The 20,563-nt window shown below is 47.7% G+C and overlaps 2 protein-coding genes across 6 annotated transcripts in view; both read left to right on the top strand.

The window, feature by feature from the left end:
- FAM219A (family with sequence similarity 219 member A) overlaps positions 1-3,085 on the top strand; it is a 54,616-nt gene extending 51,531 nt beyond the window's left edge. For 2 of the 4 annotated variants that reach the window (XM_080820658.1, XM_080820660.1), the window contains exon 6: positions 161-3,085. In XM_080820658.1, the coding sequence (XP_080676784.1) occupies positions 161-319 (159 nt within the window). In that variant the 3' untranslated portion in view covers positions 320-3,085. The remainder of the gene's footprint in view (positions 1-160) is intronic. The other 2 variants (XM_080820661.1, XM_080820659.1) reach the window with 1 other exon arrangement.
- Positions 3,086-3,645: 560 nt separating this feature from the next.
- SPMIP6 (sperm microtubule inner protein 6) lies at positions 3,646-19,370 on the top strand (the record flags this gene model as incomplete). 2 transcript variants are annotated; one of them, XM_080819954.1, is made up of 7 exons in its annotated part: positions 3,646-3,780; positions 13,557-13,701; positions 15,930-16,045; positions 17,048-17,123; positions 17,318-17,552; positions 18,711-18,797; positions 19,265-19,370. In XM_080819954.1, the coding sequence occupies 7 exons, from the start codon at positions 3,646-3,648 to the stop codon at positions 19,368-19,370; spliced, it is 900 nt and encodes a 299-aa protein (XP_080676080.1). The 2 variants fall into 2 exon arrangements, with proteins under 2 accessions (XP_080676080.1, XP_080676081.1); XM_080819955.1 differs by lacking the exons at positions 17,318-17,552; positions 19,265-19,370 and having other exon boundaries at positions 18,711-18,760.
- Positions 19,371-20,563: the final 1,193 nt, after the last annotated feature.

Genomic DNA, 20,563 nt, shown 5'->3' with positions numbered 1-20,563 from the left:
GGCCAGAACTGAGGCTGGGGCCTAAGAAGAGGCAGAGCTTGGCCTTTCAGTAACCCGTGATTGGACTGAGTGGGGGTGCAGATGGCCTGGGGATGCCACCTGGCTGTGGGTGGTACCTCCGGATTGCCCCGAGCCTGACCTCCCTCCCCTTTGTCTACAGCAGATCAACCAAGATTTGAACATCCAGCTGCTGAAGGATGGCTATCGGTTAGACGAGATCCCTGACGACGAGGACCTGGACCTCATCCCCCCCAAGTCTGTGAACCCCACCTGCATGTGCTGCCAGGCCACGTCCTCCACTGCCTGCCACATTCAGTAGCGGGTGGGGCCGTTGCGGCCGCCTGGGGCAGGGTCCCCGTGGGCCAGGTTGGACAGGGCAGGGGCCAACCCCTCCCCAGCTCGTCCGCCTGCCCCCGGCCCCCGTGCCCCCTACAGCCGCCAACCTCGTAACAGTCATTGCTTCCTCCTATGGTAGGACGTGTACCTCTGTGTGTTCATGGAGCCGGAGAAACCAAAACCGGGTCTTTCTCCACCCCGGGGGCTGAGGAGCGGTGGGGGCTGTTTGTTCAGTTACTTGGGGGACCATGCCCAGCACCCTGCCCCCCTCCCCGAAGCTGCTGTCCAGGGGGGAGAGGAAGGACTAGACAGCAGGGAGGCCAACACTAAAGAGTGGGGTAGGGATCACAAAGCCAGGGGCTTGGCCTCACCCCAGCAAAGCCATGAGCCCCCAGCCCCAGCCTGACAAGGAAAGGGGCTGGGAGGGAGAAAGACCCAGGGCAGTGGGAGCAGGGCCCAGCACCTCAGAGCCCCCTCCACACGCCCCCTGCCGGCCCATATAACTATTTGTTTCCCCCTCCTCTCCAGATGGGAAGCCTGGCAAAGCTGCCCAGTGGGATACTGCCCCCCCATAGAATCACTGCCTTCTTCCTCTTCTTTGCCCCATTCACCCCCTTCCTTGCTCTCTGGGTTGTGGAGAAGGGTAAGGTGGGCCTTGGAGACAGACCAGTTTGGGGTGATGTGATCTGTCCTCACCCACCCCCAACCAATGCATTTATTTCTCTGCCAGCTCCTCCCACCCCCCACACTTCTATTCATTGGTCTCCATCCCAGGATGGAAGCAGGAGGTAGGGCTGGCCTTGAAAGCCCCATTCCCATCTCTCTCCAACCCAAGATCCCAGACACCGCTTCCCCACAAGAATCTTCAAGGAGGCAAGCTTAGAAGAAAACAGTGGTAGCATGTGCATGGTAGGGAGAACTTGGCGGAATGTGTGTGTATGTGTGTGTGAGGCTGTCAGGGTGTGTGTCTATGTCTGTGTGTTGGGCCTGTCTCTCCAGGTGTCTATTTCTTCATGGACGTGCGTGTCCATGGTGGGAAAGTGACTGTGTGGTCTGTTAGTAACATGAGGCTGCTCAGCAGTGGGCTGTGAGCCCTGGCCTGGGAGTCAGAAGCTTGGGTTGTGGCCCTCGTGCTAGCACTGTCTCCACGATCTCAACAAGCACTTGTGTTCTCTGGGCTTCAGTTTCCTCAACTGTAAAATGAGCAGGGTCTGAAATTACTTTTAAGGTCTTTTCAAACGAAGGAATTTCTTCTTAGGAATTTCTGTGGAGGTGTGTAGGCAGGTCTCCGTGTGTCTGAATACACCTGTGGGGCTTCCTGAGTTCTGTTTCTGTGTGGAAAGGAGAGGGGAAGTTCCTAAGGGACCTGTGTGTGTTTGGGATCTATTTGGGAATACACGTGTATTCCATGAACATGTATGTGGGGAGGGGAGTATATGTTGTGTGTGTAGCTCTGTGCGGCATCTGGGAGTCAGAGTGCGTGTGCTGCTGCTGCTGCTGCTGCTGCTGCTGCTGCTGCTGCTGCTGGGGCGGGAAGGGGGGAGAACAGAAAAGCTGAGGATGAAAATCAGAGGGAGGAGGTGACCAAGCCCCCCGCCCCTGAACTAGGCAATAGAGACCTGCCCCCATGTGAAGAAACACGAAAGCACAGAGAGCCTAAGACTGCTCAGGTCTTATGCCTCACAAACCCCATATCCCAGGACCAGGGTGTACACTCCCCATTCCTCCATGCTGACAGCCCACACACGCTGGTGTATCCACTCTCATATATACCACTCATGTGTTGCAAGTGTGCAGAGGATACCCGCACAGCCCACTCCCTGGCTGCCATTCCTGGGAGAGGGGAGCTGAAAGGAGGGGACGGTAGTGAGAAGAGAGAATAAGGCTGCTAACTTGAGAAGGGTAGCCCCTCTCCACGCACCACACCCCCAGGCTGCCAGCTCCAAAGTTTTGAGGTGCAGCTTTCTACCCTCAGTTCCTCCACCTTCTCCTACTTCCTCGAGTGCAGGGACCCTGGTTAGGTGAGTAGAAAATGCCAAAGGAAGGCAGGGACAAAGAAGGCACCTGCAGGGCCTACAAGATCCATACTGGCTCCCATCTGAATCTCTCTCTGCCACCCTGGTCAGCATCCCCATCCCATCAGTTGGGCCCCACAGTCAAGCTTCCTGCCACTACTATCATTACCCTGGGCTCCCTGACTCACCCTTCTAGAACATGGGTACCTCCTCTCTTCCGGGCAGGGCCCCCACGAGGGCTCATTTAGACTACTGCCTTTGCTGCTGACTTGCTCTATGACTGGCCCACTGCTCGACCTCTCTGGCCCTGAGGCACCCTACCCACAGGACACACTAGTTCCCTGGCAGGCAAGGGCTTCCAACTGAGGCAGTGTACAAGTGGAGAGAAGTAGGAAGCTGGTAGCCAGCATCTTCTGGGTCTAGGAGAGTGTGTGGGTCCCTCCTTCCCTGTCTGGGATGTTGGAGGGGTGGAATTGAGGCCTTAGCTTGCCCCCCCACCCAACCCCGTCATCCTTCCCCCTTGTAGATACTGCCTTAACACTCCCTCTACCCTCAGCTCTGGCTGCCAACCAGCCAGGTTTCTCCGTGCTCACTAATTTATTTCCAGGAAGGTGTGTGGAAGACATGAGCCGTGTATAATATTTTTTTTTAACATTTCCATCGCAGTATTGACCATCACCCTTGGTTGTGTATCGTGTAACACAAATAATGATATTAAAAGCATCAAACAAGCCAGTCTCAACTCCCTACCTGGGTCGTGGGCAAGGGGCAGGTGGGCTGGGAAGGGGAGAGAACTGATTCTCTGGATACATATTTCACTCTGCTTCTACTCATGGGTTCCCAGGCCAGGCCTGCCACTGACCTGCTGCATGACCCTGGACAAGTCACTTGATGCCTCAGAACCTCCATTTCTCTTCATCAAAGCGAGGAGTTTGGCCTAGGTGATCTCCAGGGACCCTCTGCACTCTTGGAAATTGGACTCTTTTGAGAGGCTTGAGGCAGGAAGAGGCTGGGGGTAGGGAGGGAATTGGATCTCCTCACCTCCCCAGGGATGGGGCTGAGCCAGGTGATATCATAATGGGTGGTGCCCATCCTAGAGGGGGAAACAGGGTGGGGTAGGAGCTGAAGTTTGTGAGGGAGGGCAACTGAGAGATCCTCTATAGGAGGGGGTCACAGCAGCTAAGGGACACCTGCCAGGCTGGAGGTATAGGCTTTCTGGCAGTGAGGGTTGTCACTGATGTCTTACAGAGCCCTTGGTAGGTAAAGCCCTCCACGGCATCCCCTAGACCTCACTATGTTCCTCTTCTCCCGCAAGACCAAGACCCCCATCAGCACCTACAGTGACTCCTACAGGGCTCCTACCTCTATCAAGGAGGTCTATAAAGACCCACCTCTGTGGGCCTGGGAAGCCAACAAGTTTGTGACGCCAGTAAGTAGAGACTGGGAGGGTGGGCAGGCGAGGGTATGGTCATGTGTGTCTGAATGTCGGTAGTGTGTGGTTGTTGTTATGTGTTTGTAATTATTTGTATCTGTGTGTGTGTGCACATGTGCACACGATGCATGTATTTATTCATTTTCCTAGGCATGGAATTTATAATAACATATAAAATAATACAATATTCTGTCCTCGTGGTGCCCTCCTACTCCACCAGGGTAGGAGGTGGAAAGAGACAGATAATTACCAAGAAATAAACAAGTTTTATACATTATCCAAAATGCTGTATAGGAAATAAACAGAGTAATGGAAATGGAAAGTAACCAGGCAGAGCTACTTAAATAGGGAGGCCATGGAAGACCTCTCTCTTACAGTGATATCAAGCAGAGACCAGAAAGATAAGAGAGAACTAGCCCTGTGAAGAGCTGACAGAATAGGGTTCCAGGCAGAGTGACCAGAAAATGCAAAGGCCCTGAGGCTGCCTGTGGGATATGCCAGAGAAGGTGCTATAGGGATGTTTTCATGCATATATATCACAGTCTCCTTGTGTCTATATGTCTGTACTTGAAGGTGAGTGAGCAAGGGGTCTGTGCAGCTTTCACAAAATGGAGACAAGATCTCTGCCTAAGGGAATTTATCTGTGTGTACCGTCCAACAAATGGTGAGTATCTACACGTGCCAGGCACAATGCAGATACAAAAAGAAAGGCCAGGCCGTGCCTGTGAAGAGCTCTCGGCAGACAAGTGAACAAAATAGGGTCACCCAGTGGATGTACTGGTACAAGAGCTGGAAAAGAGAGAGCATTCCTGGTTCTTGAAGGGCAGATCTACTAAGAGGTCCTGAGGGAGGAGGCTTCCAACAGAGAAGAGTCAGGGGAAAGGGCAGCCTAGGGACAGGGATCCTCCAGGAATTAAGAACTGGAGCAGAGGGAGAGGCTGGCCCAATGGTGAGAGGAGCCACAGTGGCAGGAGACTGGAGGGGCTGGGGCTCAGGGCAGGAAGCCCGTGAGGTGGTGAAGGATAAGGGAGGAGGGTGTAGGTGATAGATAAGGAGAGACTGTGGCAGTGAAAAGGGAATCTTTTGAATAGGAGAGAATCTTTTAAATCATGGTTATAATTATAAAATAAATATATGCTCAATGCAGAATAATTTCAGATAACTGATATCTGAGATAATAGCTCAGATAACCCAGAGAAGCACAAAGAAAAAAGGCCTATGATCTCACTACCCAAATTATCCATTGTTAATTTATTAGTATATGCCTTTTTAGGAAGCAAACATTTTTTTATGAAAATGGCATCACATTGTCTACTAACACTTTGAATCTTACTCTTTGCATATAACCACATATCAGGTACATTTTTTTGTGGAAAAATATTCTGTACTGTCCTTTTAATGACTATGGTATCTTATTTTATGAATGTACCAAAATATGTTTAAGGAATCTTATTGGAAATTTAGATTCTTTACAAAATATTGCTAGTATAATCATTTGTGTATATCCGTAGACATCAACTACCTCCTTAGGACAAACTACTAGACATGAAAGTGTTGGGAGAAAGGATATGCACACTTTGAAGACTTTTTTTTTAAAGATTTTATTTATTTATTTGACGGACAGAGATCACAAGTAGGCAGAGAGGCAAGTAGAGAGAGAGGAGGAAGCAGACTTCCCACTGAGCAGGGAGCCCGATGCGGGGCTCGATCCCAGGACCCTGGGATCATGACCCGAGCAGAAGGCAGAGGCTTTAACCCACTGAGCCACCCAGGTGCCCCTGAAGACTTTTGACACACACTTCAAATTGCTATAATAAGAGTTATAATAATTTACATGCCCACCAGAAAAATATGAGAGTGCCTGGATGCTTTCTGACATTCAACAGAAGGGAACTTTAAGAAGTAGATCAATAGGGGTGCCTGGGTGGCTCAGTGGATTAAGTCGCTGCCTTCGGCTCGGGTCGTGATCTCAGGGTCCTGGGATCGAGCCCCACATCGGGCTCTCTGCTCAGCGGGGAGCCTGCTTCCCCCTCTCTCTCTGCCTGCCTCTCTGCCTACTTGTGATCTCTCTCTCTGTCAAATAAATAAATAAATAAAACCTTAAAAAAAAAAAAAAGAAGTAGATCAATAGATCTTGGTCACCACCTGGGTATAAAGAAGAGAGGAGAGATTAGGATGACTCCTGGGTTTAGGGCTCTGGCAACTAAAGGAATAGTAGTTCCGAGATTTGGAATTGCAGATTAGAAAAATATTTGGAGTTCCTTTTGGGACAAAAATATTCAAGGACTAACAGGAGATATCTGGTAGGTGTTGAATATACTTATCTGAAGCAAAGGGAAAAGGGCTGGGCTATGGATACAGATTTTGAAATCATCAACATACAGGCGGTAGCTAAAGTCATAGGAATGTATGAGATTGCCAAGGAAAAACAAGAAAGAGGTCAAGGATGGACTTCGGAGAATACAGGTTATTTAAGAGGTAAGTAAAGGAAGAGCCACAAGAGGAGAGGAAAATCAAAGAGAAACCGACAAAGACAGCATTTTAGACAAAGGTCAGTGTCAAATGTCAACACAGACCTTGATCTCTTGGATGTAGTAACCCTTAGCAATCTGACCAGACAGGTTCAGTGAGTGGAAAGGAGTGAAAGCCAGATAGCAGGGGGATTAAGAATGAAGGAAAGGCTTCTGCTTCTGACAGTATGCTGATCTAGAAACTCTCAAGTGCTTGAAAACAACTAGGTCTTGCATAAAAATTAATTTTTTTTCTGGACTCACATGGAGGTGAATGGTAAGTATACCTAGGATGCCCTGAGAATGAATGCCAATACCTGCACTACAAGCAGGAGTTTAAGCCTTAAATGAGGTGAAGAAACTAAGCCAAAATAACCCAGAAAGTGTAGTGCTCTCTGGCTCCCTGCCCCCACCACACACACACACACACACCACACACACACGATGAATGTGTATCCTCTGTAGTAGAAAATACCCTTAATATAGGTTTCCAAGTATGCTTCAGAGTAAGGCCAATCAAATCTGAGTTCGCAATAAGAGATAGAGGGAAACAAACCACCATATGACAGTCAGCAGAAATAACAGACTAAAATCTCCGAGGACTTCAGATATTAGAGTTAACAGTTAAAGAATACAAAATAATTACTATGATTTTTAAAAATAAAATGAAATCATCAAAATGAGCAAACAGCTAGTGATTATATTTAAAGACCAGACAAATGTAAAAAAGAAGAGAATAGAAATTTTAGGAATAAAAAATATATGTGTTAAGACCAATACCTCAGTAGATGGGCCAAAGGGCAGATTAGACACAGTTTAAGAGTGTCAGCGAGATGACACAAAGAAATGGAATGACATTCCTTGCTCATGGATTGGAAGAACAAATATTGTTAACCTCTTCGGCATTGGCTGAAGCAACTTTTTTCTAGATATGTTTCCTGAGGCCAGGGAAGCAAAATCAAAAGTAAACTATTAGTCTAAATCAAAGTAAAAAGCTTCTGCACAGCAAAGGGAACAACCAACAAAGCTAAAAGGCAACCTAGGGAATGATAGAAGATATTTGCAAATCATATATCCAATAAAGGGTTAGTATACAAAATATATAAAGAACATATAAAACTCAACCACCCCAAAAACAAATAATCCAACTCCAAAAATGGGTAGAAGAGGGACAACTGGATTGCTCAATCACTTAAGTGTCTGACTCTTGATTATGGCTCAGGTAACGATATCAGTGTCGTGAGACCAAGCCCTGCATCAGGCTGTGTGCTGGGGCCGAGGGTGGGGGGTGTGTGTGCAGGGGGAGCCTGCTTAAGATTCTCTCTCCCTCTGCCTCCCCCATGCTCTTTCTCTCTCTTTCTCTCTCTCTCAAATAAATAAAATGGGCAAAAGACATAAACAGATATTTCTCCAAAGAAGATATACAGATGGTCAACAGACACATGAAAAGGTGTTCATCATCACTTACCATTAGGGAAATGCAAATAAAACTACAAAGAGCTATCACCTCACACCTGTCAGAGTGCCTAAAATCAGCAACACAAGAAACAACAGGTGTTGGTGAGGATGTGGAGAAAGAGGAACCCTCTTACACTGTTGGTGGGAATGCAAACTGGTACAGCCACTCTGGAAAATGGTATGGAGTTTCCTCAAAAAGTTAAATATAGAACTACCCCACAATCCAGCAATCACACTACTAGGTACTTACCCAAAGAACACAAAAACCCTAATTCAAAGGGAAACATGAACCGCTATGTTCATAGCAGCATTATTTACAGTAGCCAAGATATGGAAGCAGCCCAAATGTCCATTGACAGATGAAAGGATAAAGAAGGTGAGGTGTATATGTATACAATGGAATATTATTCAGCCATAAAAAGAATGAAATCTTGCCATTTGCAACAACATGGACAGAGCAAGAGAGTATAATGCTAAATGAAATAAGCCAAAGAAAGACAAATGCCATATGATTTCACACATGTGGAATATAAGAAACAAAATTAAAAAGCAAAGGGGAAAAGAGACACAAGAGGCACCTGGGTGGCTCAATAGGTTAAGTGTCTGCCTTTGACTGAAGTCATGATTCCAGAGTCCTAGGATTGAGTCCCATGTCAGCCTCCCTGATCAGCAGTGAAGTCTGTTTCTCCTCTCTCTGCCCTTCCCTCCTGCTCATGTTCTCTCTCTCTCTCTCTCAAATAAATAAATAAATCTTAAAACAAAAAGGGAGAAAGAGAGAAACAAATCAAGAAACAGATTCTTAACTGTAGAGAATAAACCAATGGTTACTGGAAGGGAGGTGGGTAGGAGCGATGGGTGAAATAGGTGATGGGGATTAGGAGGGCACTTGTGATGAGCATTGGGTGATGTATGGAAGTGTTGAATCACTATATTGTACACCTGAAACTAATAACACTATATGTTAACTAACTGGAATTAAAATAAAAACTAAAAAAAAAAAAAGCATTAGTGAAATGAGAGAGCGAAAGACATTTCCCAGAATGCAGCACAGAGACCAAGTGGTTAAAAAAAAATGAATGAAACATTAAGCAATATGAAAGACAGAAGGAGATGATCTTCTACACATCTATTCAGGGTCCCAGAAGGAAAAAGCAGAAAGGAGAACAGGCATTATCTGAAGATAAAAAGGCTCCAAATTTTCCAGAACTAATAAGAGAAATGAATCCACAGATAAGAATAAATAGGAATTTCACTTGTAAGTACCTCACAGTGGAACTGCCCAACACCAGCTTAAGAGATAACCTTAAAAACAGGCAGAGAAGAATCATTTTCAAAGTGTCTTCCTTCCTTCCTTTATTTTTTAAAGATCTTATTTACTTGAGAGAGAGCAAGAGCGGGGAGAAGGGGCAGAGGGAGAGGGAGAGGGAGAAGCAGACTCCCCACTGAGCAGGGAGCCTGAGGCAGGGCTGGATCCCAGGACCTCCAGATCACAACCTGAGCTGAAGGCAGACACTCAACTGACTGAGCCACCCAGGCACCCAAAGTGTCTTTCTTTCAAGAACAAAAGAAAGATAAAGTCTTTACAGGCAAACAAAATAGAAATGTTCACTACCATCAGACCTGTAATAAAGGAACTTCTAAAGGATATACTTTGGGGAGAAGGAAAGTGATCACAAAAGGAAAGTCTGAGATGCAAGAAGGAACGGTGAGCTAAGAAATTGGTAAATGTGAGTTAAATTTAAGCAACCAATGTCAATGGAAAATACTTATGATTTTTAATTTGTTAAATTAAGAAAAGTGCCAAAATTTAGAAAAAAATATCAGATAAGTTGTATTTTGGAAAACAATATTATGTAAGATACAAGGGTAAGAAAGGAAGACAAAGAACTTAGTATTCACAGATAATACAGTTGTGTACATAGCATCTACAAAGTATTAGAATAAGAATTTAGAAAGTTGGGTGAATATAAGATAAAAAGCCAATCACATTTCTTTACCTCAACAGTAAATATTTAGGAAACATAATTATTTTTAAGTTTTAATTTATTTATTCATTTTAAGTACTCTCTACAACCAATATGGGGCTCAAACTCATGACCCCAAGATCAAGAGTCACATGCTCTTCCAAATGAGGTGGCCAGGTGCCCCGGGAAGCATAATTTAAAAAAACAAATGCATACACACACACATATAAACCTGTATATGATTCTGTCAACAAAAAGATCAGTAGGAATCTAATAATGTGTATAAAAGTATATGGATAATATAAAACTTTGCTTAAAAAAATAAACAGGGGGACGCCTGGGTGGCTCAATGGGTTAAGCCTCTGCCTTCGGCTCAGATCATGATCTCAGGGTCCTGGGATCGAGCTCTGCATTGGGCTCTCTGCTCAGCGGTGAGCCTGTTTCCTCCTCTCTCTCTGCCTGCCTCCCTGCCTACTTGTGATCTCTCTCTCTCTGTCAAATAAATAAATAAATAAAATCTTTTTAAAAATAATAATTAAAAAAAAAACAGGTATAGGGTCACCTGGGTGGCTCAGTGGGTTAAGCCTCTGCCTTCGGCCCAGGTCATGATCTCAGGGTCCTGGGATTGAGCCCCACATCAGGCTCTCTGCTCAGCAGGGAGCCTGCTTCCCCCACCTTTCTCTGCCTGCCTCTCTGCCTACTTGTGATCTCTCTCTCTGTCAAATAAATAAATAAAATTAAAAAAAAATAAACATGTATAACATGCATGTGGGTAGGAAGGGTGACTAACATTTATAAAGTATAGTATTACTATAGGAATAGCCAAACTGATTGATAGAGAATGAATCATAGAGATCAGATATGGGACCATATATACATGGAACAATATACAACAAAGATGATTGAAAATAAAGCTATGGGAAAAAATACATCAGAATTGGGGTAGCATTATATTTTGGTGCAGGGGGCCGGGGGAGGGTGCAGGGGGAGATAGACTATTCAATGGGACAGTTGGTTATCCAGATGGATAAAAAGAAAACTGATCCCTAACTCACACCAATGGCAACTCCTGATAGATTAAAGACTTAACTATGGAAAATAAAACTATTTCCTTTTAGAAGAAAATATAGGACATTATTATCTGAGACTATGGTTGTATTTATTAAACAAGTCACAAAAGTACTACATAAAAGAAAAGATTAATAAGTTCACATATGTTAAAATTAAGAACTTCTTAATCATCAAAAGACACTATAAAGGAAATGAAGATACAAGCCACAAACTGAGAGAAGGTATTTGCAACATGTAATTGACAAAGGATTAGTATAAAGAATATACAACTATAATTTTCCGGGTTGAAATTGAACATACGTATTTTGACTCTCTCCTGAAACCCTCTAAAACTCCTGTAAAAGGATATTTGACACGTAAACTCACAAGACTAGTCAGAAAGAAAGGACAATGGCCAAAAAATTTCAGAAGCTAGAAAGTACAATCAATCAAGTAGTACCTGACAGCAGACTTCAGAAAGCTGAATCCAAAGCCAGCAGTGGGAAACACAAGACATGATTCAACTTAAAATTGCGGAATTTTCAAAAAGGCTCAGGAATTGGTAATACTGGACTTCTCTGGAACTGAAGATAGGAGAGGACCACAGCTAAAATAAGGATGATTTGAAAGCTGTTTAAGAACCAATTAAACCGAGGTGCCTGGGTGACTCAGTTGGTTAAGCAACTGCCTTCAGGTCACGTCACGATCTTGGGGTCCTGGGATCCAGCCCCTCAACTGAGCCGCACATTGCATCAAGCCCCCCATCCAGTTCCCTGCTCAGAGAGGAGTCTGGTTCTCACTCTGCTCCCTGCTCCCCCCTCCCATTTCCACCCCCACCCTCCTGCTCATGGGCATGCTCTCTCTCTGTCTCTCTCTCAAATAAATATTTTTTTAAAAGCAGTTAAACCCACTAATCCCCTCTTCCATTCCATGCTGTGGGGTGACTGCTTGCCCATCTCTGCAAAAATCAGAAGGCTAATTTTTTGGTGAGGATCTCGGGACTGGGGCTATCATCTGAGGGCAGGGTACCATAGTGAAAACAGGTGAACCTCCACATACTGAATGCCAACCCTCCCCCAGCTCCCCTCTTCTCCACTAGATTCTCAGAACACTGGCAACCAGGCCACTACCTGTAGGCCAAAGACTAAGTCTCTTCTGAAGGATCTGATCAGCTCAAGAGGGAAGACCTAGAGATACTGACACAATTTAACAAAAATAGTTTGCCAGACCACCCTACAATGATGCTCCTGGTTGACAAAACCCACCCACACCTTAAAGCCTCCAATAAGCTTTTTTTTTTTAAGATTTTATTTATTTATTTGACAGACAGAGATCACAAGTAGGCAGAGAGGCAGGCAGAGAGAAAGGAGGAATCAGGCTCCCTGCTGAGCAGAGAGCCCGATGTGGGGCTCGATCCCAGGACCCTGGGATCTGACCCGAGCCGAAGGCAGAGGCTTTAACCCACTGAGCCACCCAGGTGCCCCCAATAAGCTTTTTTAGTTTCCGACTCATAAACCATGAGCAGACAATCAAAGATAGGGACATGTGAGGAAAGCCTCTAAGGGGAAAATTGATGTCATCTATGAGTTCTCCTAAATTACTGGGTGTGTGCGTGTCTGTGTGTAAAGGTCAAGGGAATGCCAAGTCATGTGGCTCTTTCCCCCATATGGAATATGACTGTGCGGGATCTGCCCACAAAACAAAACCTCAGCTGGGCACAGAGATCCAAGAAACCCTTCAGCGGGGGGGTGGGGGGGGTTTAAGGGCAGTAGGGGGAACCAGGTCTCATCTTGGCCAGGAGAAGCCTTTGCTCTTCAGCTCATAAGGGGGAAATGCGGGCAGCAGTGTCACGATCCCAGCTCCTTGCTGCCCTCTATGAGGAAGTCCTTTCTAGTCTCAGACTTTGCTGGGTGTCCCACCCCTGTGACCCAGAATTGGGGTAGCATTATATATTGGTGCGTTATATGATAGCATTATATATTCAAATTGGCTGCGTGCAGAGGTCTATTGGTTTACAACGGACATTCTTCCCTCAGCTGAGGACAAGGGCGCTCCAGAGGCAGGTCTTAATCAGGAATTCTGCAGATCTAACTCAAAAAGAGATGGAAGGAAATAAGACAAGGTAAACTCCAAGAAGCAGAGGAAACCAGGGCCTGAACCAAAATTAGGAAAAAGGTCAGGGTAGGATAAGCACCAGGGCAACGTGAGTGTCAGGGTCAAGGGTGATATTGTTGTCAAGATCAGAGCCACAGTAGAGTCAGGGTGAGGTTGGAGTCAGGGAGATTTAAAATTAGGTTTCCCTCTGGCCGCATCCTTCACCTCCTTCAAGGTGCCAAATTCCCAGAAAGCACTCCCTTCCAAAACACCTGCATCAGGTAGCTGGCTCCCAGGGCAGCCAGACTTTCCTGAGGCTCCAGGTTATACCAGGGGCTTGTTGGTCTGTTTGGGGAGACCCAGGCCCTGCTACCAGATAGCACAGTCTGCAAGAAAACAGGAACATCCAGCTCTGCCCTTAAAGAGGTCCCAGTCAAGGAAAGGACAGAAATGAGAACATCAGAAAAGCACTCAGAGGACAAATTCCTGTCTCCAAGCCCTAGCCTTGGATAGAAAGAAAGGAAGAAAGTGTGATTCAAACAAAGAACTACACAGAGGAGGCCAAGACTGGCATGGGGATACCTCTGGCATAGGGAAGACACCCAACCGGGCTTTCTCAATAAGCACTGGGTCTGGGTCCAGCAGGACATGGGGTCTTTAGGCACCTAGTCATTTTCTCTCCTCTCCCCTTGCCCAGGGCCTGACTCAGACCATGCAGCGCCACGTGGATCCTGAAGCCCTGCAGAAGATGGTCAAATGTGCCGTGCAGGACTACAGCTATAAGGGTTCTATATCAGGCCACCCCTACTTTCCTGAGAAATACTGGCTCTGTCAAGAAGAAGGTAGGACCTCACTCCTTACCTACGCAACGATGACCCTGCTCAGGGACTTCAACAATGACCCTTAACTTGATCCCAACTTGAATCCTGACCTCCACCCTGATCCCATATCAACTTTATCCCCACCCATAATCTGGGCTTCTCCAGTCACCTCCGCTCCGGCTTGACTCCCAACCATCTGATCTGACCCTAACCCTGACCCTGGAGGAGGAGATCCAGGACCTCCCTTTTGGGAATTCCCTATTTGTGCCAAAGAACTGGAAGAGGCTTGGGTCCTATCCCTAGAGAGATGGAGGGAGTATTAACCTCTTCCGAACAAATCCCTCCAGGTATATTCCAGGGCCATCTTTTCCCATCTTCTTAGTGACCCTGTTTCACCAGTGTCTCCATCTCTCCTACATCTCTCTGCCCCACCTCACCTCCTTCCCCTTGACCTGGAAGCCTTTTCTAACCCCTTCCTGCCTAAAAATTCTCTCTTGTTCCTCCCCTTCACACCCAGGATTCTTAGAAACATCGTCTATATCACTGTCTCTACTTCCTCACTCCTTGTTACACCTTATGAGAAATTATCTTTCCCATTTGGTTAGGTGTTTGTGATGTCTCACTGTACATTCCGAAAGAGCAGAGTTGTTTCTTATTTATAGCTGTGCCCTCCATCTAGTATAACCAAGCCTCATAAGTGTTTATTGAATTAATTGATGATAAATATTTATCCAATTGAAATTGGGAGTCTTCATCTCCTACATTCAAACATTAAAACTGCTCTTGTGTAGTTCTAATTACCACATCCATGAGACTCTTCAATCTTTACCTTATGAGCCTTACATTATGAATTTCACTCTCTGACCACTCTACTTCTTTTTTTTAAAGATTTTGTTTGTTTGTTTGTTTGTTTGGGAGACAGAAAGAGCAACAGAGGGGTGAAGGGCAGAGGGAGAAGCAGACTCCCCACTAAGCAGGGAGGCCAATGTGGGACTCGATTCTGGGATTCCAGGATCATGACCTGAGCTAAAGGCAGACGCTTAACTGCCTGAACCACTGAAGTGCCTCTACTTCTTGATACTCCTTCCTTCCTTCAGCTTCTCTGATGCCTCCATTTCCTGGGTTTCTTTTCCCCTCATTCTGGAAATGCAGGGTTCCTCTGGGTGCTAATCTGAGCTCTCTTCTCTCCTTATTCTTCTCCTGAGACCATTTTATCTAACCAGTGTCTTAATTGACAACTCTAAGTCTTTATTTCTACCCTCGACCTCTTCCTAGAATTCCATCCGAGTTATGGTCAACTCTACCTGAATGTCCTCAAACACCTCATACTTAATATGTCCAACTCGCCAATCCAGAACTCCAAATCCCAACACCCTGCCCCACACATACACACACCTGCTCTTCCTCTAAGGCTCCTGGACCTCCTTTCCTAGTGTCTTGCGCATGTGTTCTTTCAGACTGTTAGGGTAGTAGATCATGGAGGGTCTCAAGACAGACTGGGTGGGTGGGGCTTTGGAGGATTTTTAGTAAGGAAGTGTCTTGGTCAGATTTTCATTTGTGAAAATCTGTGTAGAGATTGGATTGTAGAATTTCAAAAGGAGGTAGGGAAGTTCTATGTGCCAGGCATTGTTCTAAGTGTTTTACGTGTATGAACTCATTTAAATCTCACAACAACCCTATGAGGTAAATAATACTATTACCCCCATTTTAAAACTGAGGAGGCTGAGACACAGTGAAATTAATTCATTCAGTCAAGGTCATACAGAGCTATTTGGCAGAGCTGAGATTTGAACACCAAATGTCTGTGAAGCCCATTTTATTAACCACGACATGTTATTGTCTCCTTGTTATGGCACCGCAGAGATACAGGGGTGACTAGAAGAGGGGATAGATTCAAGTGGTTTTAAAGAGGCAGAATAAGCAAACTTTGGAACCTGGATGTGGAAGATAAGAGGGAGGAAATAGGAAGAGAATCCATTTTAGGGTTGGCTAATTCAGAGAGGTTGATGCCAGGATGCAAAGTGATCAGCTCAAAGGATCCAGACCCCACTCAGAAACTTGCCTTAGGTGAAAAATGGGCTGCATCTCAGTGTGTAAATCTGGGCCCCGGCTGGGCTTGCCTGGCCTGAGGGATATTAGTAAGAGTCTAGTTTTATGCTGGGGATCAGAGGAGAAACATCTATGGAGACACAGATCCTGGGGTAGAATGAGGAATAACAATATCTTATGCTTCCATCCCCATGATCGAGTAGACAAATGGACCCCATACTACCTATGTGGTGACCGGTATAACACATGGAGGATGGGACCTTACAACTGCACCGGCTGGAACAAATATACCACATGCCTTCCCCGGCTACCTAAGGTATCTACTGTGACCCGCACAGATGCTTGGGGTCTGGGACATACATCTCCCTCCACTTCCAAACACAGTGACTGATATCTCACTGTTAGTTCTTCATCCCTTTCCCACCAACAACACTCCAGGGCTCTTTCTCAAGTGTGAAACTAGGGTTTGTATTTTCTAAGAGACAGGGAAGCCCAGGAGTGGAGCTGTATGAACAGCTCCTGGGTCCTCTGGATCCCAATCTGTGGCTGGGCTCTGTGGGGACACGAGTATGCATCCCTGACTTGCTACCTTCCTGAAGCTTGCCACGGGGCCCCTCCCCACACAGTCTCATTAATGAGAGGTTGAGTCTCCCTCCTTTGTGATGTGAGCAAGGACAAGAGAAGGAAGAACAAGGCCACCCAGTGGCAGTGCAGATAGATACAGGAGAGTCTTCCAAGGAGATAGGAAGGAGCCCAGCTGTAGGCCCAGGCCAGAGGGAAGAGGAAATTTGAGAGGACCGAAGGCCAGAGTAGAGGTTCTTAACTGTAACTGATGGTTGATCCCCTTGACTGAACCGTTTTGAATCAGAACTTCCTCAAGAATCAGGATTTTTCACAAGTTTGCCAGGTGATTCTGATGGGCAGGCAATATTATAATATTGACACTACCTCTCCCCAGTTAGAGACACTCCAAGACATAACTACAGAGTCAGGTAGACAAAGAGAGGTAAAATCAAAGGCAAACGCTGAGGCAAGGGTGCCAAAGGCCTAGGGTCCAGACCCCATCCATCTATAGTTCCATTTCCTTCCCTTCACATCCTCCACTCCCACCACACCCCCACCTCCACCCCCGCCCCCCGGAGGCGGAGTACCCGTTGCCAGGTGACAACCCAAAACACTGAGAGCCTGGGAGAGTAGGGGAGCATCTGAAGCGCGGGAGAAGACACAGCCTGGGACTGGTCTGGGTGTTCAGGTAGGATCCCCAAAAGGAGGAACTCTCCTGGGTCAGAGTTTGAGATAGCATGTGTGCCACTTTCAGGAGGCCGGAATGGAGACAGCTATTCGAGGAATGCCTTTACAGTGCCCTCCTAAGCCAGAACGACTCAACGCCTACGGTAACAGATGGTAGACCAGAGGGACGGTGGGATGGGACCTGGGGGATGAGGCAGAGGCCAAAGATAGAGGGTGTAACCCTGTCTCCTCTATCTGTCGCTGTTTTTGTTTCCATCTCTTCCTATCTCTGACTCTGTCTCTTCCCTTTCCTGTAACTCTGTATCTGGGTCTTTCCGGCTTGGGTCCGTGGGTGCAGAGCGCGAGGTGGTGGTGAACATGTTGAACTCGCTGTCACGGAACCAGCCGCTGCCGCAGATCACTCGCCGGTGCGGGTGCGTGGACTCTGTGCCCGGCCGCCTGCCCTTCCAGGGTTATGAAAGCCCTTGCTCTGGCCGCCACTACTGTCTGCGTGGGATGGACTATTACGTCACTGGAGCACCCTGCGCAGAACGCCGCTTCCGGCCTTTGTGCACAGAAGAGCCGACTGTAAGGTTCGCAGGGTTGCTCCTGCCTTAGGCAGGCCCCGCTCCCCAGCAAGCCCCTAATACCCCCGAATCCCCCCGCCCCGCCCACCTGCAAGTCCAGCCTTACCCCAGCTGTGCGCACCCCAACCCTCACCAGTTCCAGCTGTGCTCTGCCTCTGTGCCGACCCTACCGTGCCTCCCGCCACATCTATCCACTTACTAGGCCCTGTCCTGTCCAGCCCTCCTACCCCAGGGCCTGAGGGGACCGCTGAGACCAGAGAACCTGCATGAAAATTCCCCCAGGTTCCCGGCCCTATCCCTTCCAAACTGGGCTCAAGGTCAACCTATCTCTGGAGGCCCGAAGGTGGTTTGTTTGTCATATCCCCTTCCCACACCTTGTTCCCTACCTGGACACCTGGCCATAGGGACGCAGGTTTTAGCCTCTGGAGTGCCATGTGTCCTCATAAAAGCGGCCTCTATTCCTAGGTCTTGGGTCACCATCTATGGGCAGGGTCATTGCCGGTTGTTATGTGAGCAAGGAAATGGTAACTGTATTACCAGAGGGGTCCTGGCCTTAGAACACCACACCACCTCTGAAGTTAGCATAACGTGTTACTGCTGAGGAAACAGGCCCAAGAGCTCAGCTGCAACCCAGACTGCGGCGCAATCCTCTTCCGGCACCATGTGGCGATCAAGGCAGGCTGAGCCTGGGAGAACTCCAAAGTTCGTGGTCTAGAAAGCTTCTGGGGGAAATGCGGGGGAGGGGGTCCTAGATCTTGTCCCTACCCCACCGTGATTTGCCCCGCCCTTCCCCAGGCAAAAAGTCTGATTAATTGTGTGAGGCTGAGTCTCATCTGTTACAAGGGCAGGGGGAGCGAGATAGTGGCTGAGCCTTAGAAATGGCTTTAGTGCTGGAATAATTCCCCTTCAACGGAGAGGACCCGGGTGCTCCCAGCTCTTCGATGACTGGAGCCCGACACCCCCAGAGTCCAGCGTACTCCCACAGCCCAGGCTGGGCAGCGCAAACCAGGCCTAACGAGGCTAGGGACTTTCACGTGTCATCCCAGAGGTGATGCTTTGATGGGGTCTTGAAGAGCGAAGAGGCCCGAGGGGAAGATCGCCGCTCAGGGTCTTAGTCTGGGTTTTGAGGCCCTTCCTCTCCGGGCCCACCACTTCCTTCTCCAGGAGTGTATCGCCCTACGAGCACCGGCCCGGAATGCAATGTGCTGTTATAACTCCCCCGCCTTCATACTACCCTTGTCCGAACCTTAGGTAAGTTCGGCCCAAATGGCGTTTGGCGCAGCGGGGAACGCAGGGACGAGTTGTCGGGGGCGGGGGGGGGGGGGGGCAGTGGCGGGGAACCGACCTCTGCGATGCACTGACCGGAAGATGCCACCAGGGGGCGCTAGTGTCATGGGGGTCATCAAAGCTGGCAAGGGACTGGAGGACCCTCCATGAGAGGGCTCTGAGGTTCTGGCCTTCAAGGGTTACAGGTTGGCAGTGGGGCTCAGAGTCAAGAGATCAGGGCATTAGGTTCAGGGATTGAAATAGAGAATAAGAAATTAATGTTAGGGAGCCAGTACTGGGAATCAGAAATTTAATAGTACAACCTGAGGTCAGAAGGTCAGTGTTGGAGCATGGGATAAATATTAGGGGCAAAATGTTGGGATACAGTTAGCATTGAGAACTGGAATCAGACCTATGAGGGTCCAAAAGGGCTGACCCATTTCTCCCTACAGATGGGACACAAGTCACTTCAAGAAGACTGGTGGCCCCCAGAGAAACAGCTATGTCATCCACCCTGAGTTTGTGTCTGAAACCTATCCTGACTGCTACTACTGGTAGAGCCCAGGCTGGCGGGGCCAAGGGGGGGCGAGCAGTAAATAAATTCTTCACCCCGAAAGCTGCCTTCTGTGTCCTTACCCCACAGGATCTGGCAGTGAGGAACCAGTCACTCGGGCTCCTGCCAAGCCCCTTTAACTGAGATGCATTTTCTTAGTCATCCTGTCCTGAGCCCTTCTGGCCCCCACCATCTCAGTACTTCCCTTGGGTGACCCTGAGTGCCCTCTTGACACATAACAATAGCTAGTGGCCTCCCTCTACCCAAAATAATGGGTCAATCTAGCTTGCAGGGCCACCCCCAAGAGGGCCCTCCAGCTGACATTTGTTCAGTATCCCCCAAACCTAGATGTTCCCTCACCCCCCTCATCTCAGGAGACGCAGTCTTCCATTCTGCAGATACCTGTCCCTGTACCCAAAGTTCTTGATCTCTACTCCCAGAGTCTCCATGACAGCCGTGAAAAAGCCTATGTTCAGACATCCTTGCTGCCCTCCCTTACCCAAGAGTCTAAAACATAATTTTGGAGGGTTTCATGACTAAGAAATTTCAAATTACAGATCAAAGCTGTTTCTCTGTCCCTCCGGAAATGAGGTGGGGTGTTCTGGAATCTCTGGGATCTTTAGTATTTTTGCACCCAGCTGGTCCTCAGAGCAGAGGTATGACGGGGCACGTTCCCCAACCTACAGCATGGGCATTTCTAACGGTGTCACCACGGGGTGTGCGTTGTGGGGGGAAGCCAAAGGGGGCACTGCAAAATACCGAGGTGCCCAACCTCAGATACTACCGGTCTGTTCCGGTGGGAACTGACAACTTGGGCCTCTGGCTGGTGGAACTAGGCTCCTTCCGTGGGGTCCTTGATTGGATCCACCCTGTACTGAGCCTCTGCGATTCTTCCAGAACTCCGCCACCTTTTTTCTATATGAGAGAACTTTTTCCATATGGGAAACTTTTTCCGCATAAAGAGCTTAATGAGAGCATTATACAAAGATGGCCTCCACCTGCCCAGATCTGGAGGGAAAGGAATCCCAAGAGCCAGCCCTGCCCCCTTTACCCTGACGCTCGCTCGCTCCTCATACACTTCCCAAATTTAGCCTAGAGGTGCGAGAACCCCAACACTCTACAACTGCTCCTTTCTCCAGAACTACATTTCCCAGAAGACCTAGTAAAGAGCCCCGCCAGCATGCGGTGAGCAACGGCC

This window comes from Martes martes, assembly GCF_963455335.1.
Source record: "Martes martes genome assembly, chromosome: 12".
Taxonomy (NCBI): Eukaryota; Metazoa; Chordata; class Mammalia; order Carnivora; family Mustelidae; genus Martes; species Martes martes.
This window is presented reverse-complemented; position numbering and strand designations above follow the sequence as displayed.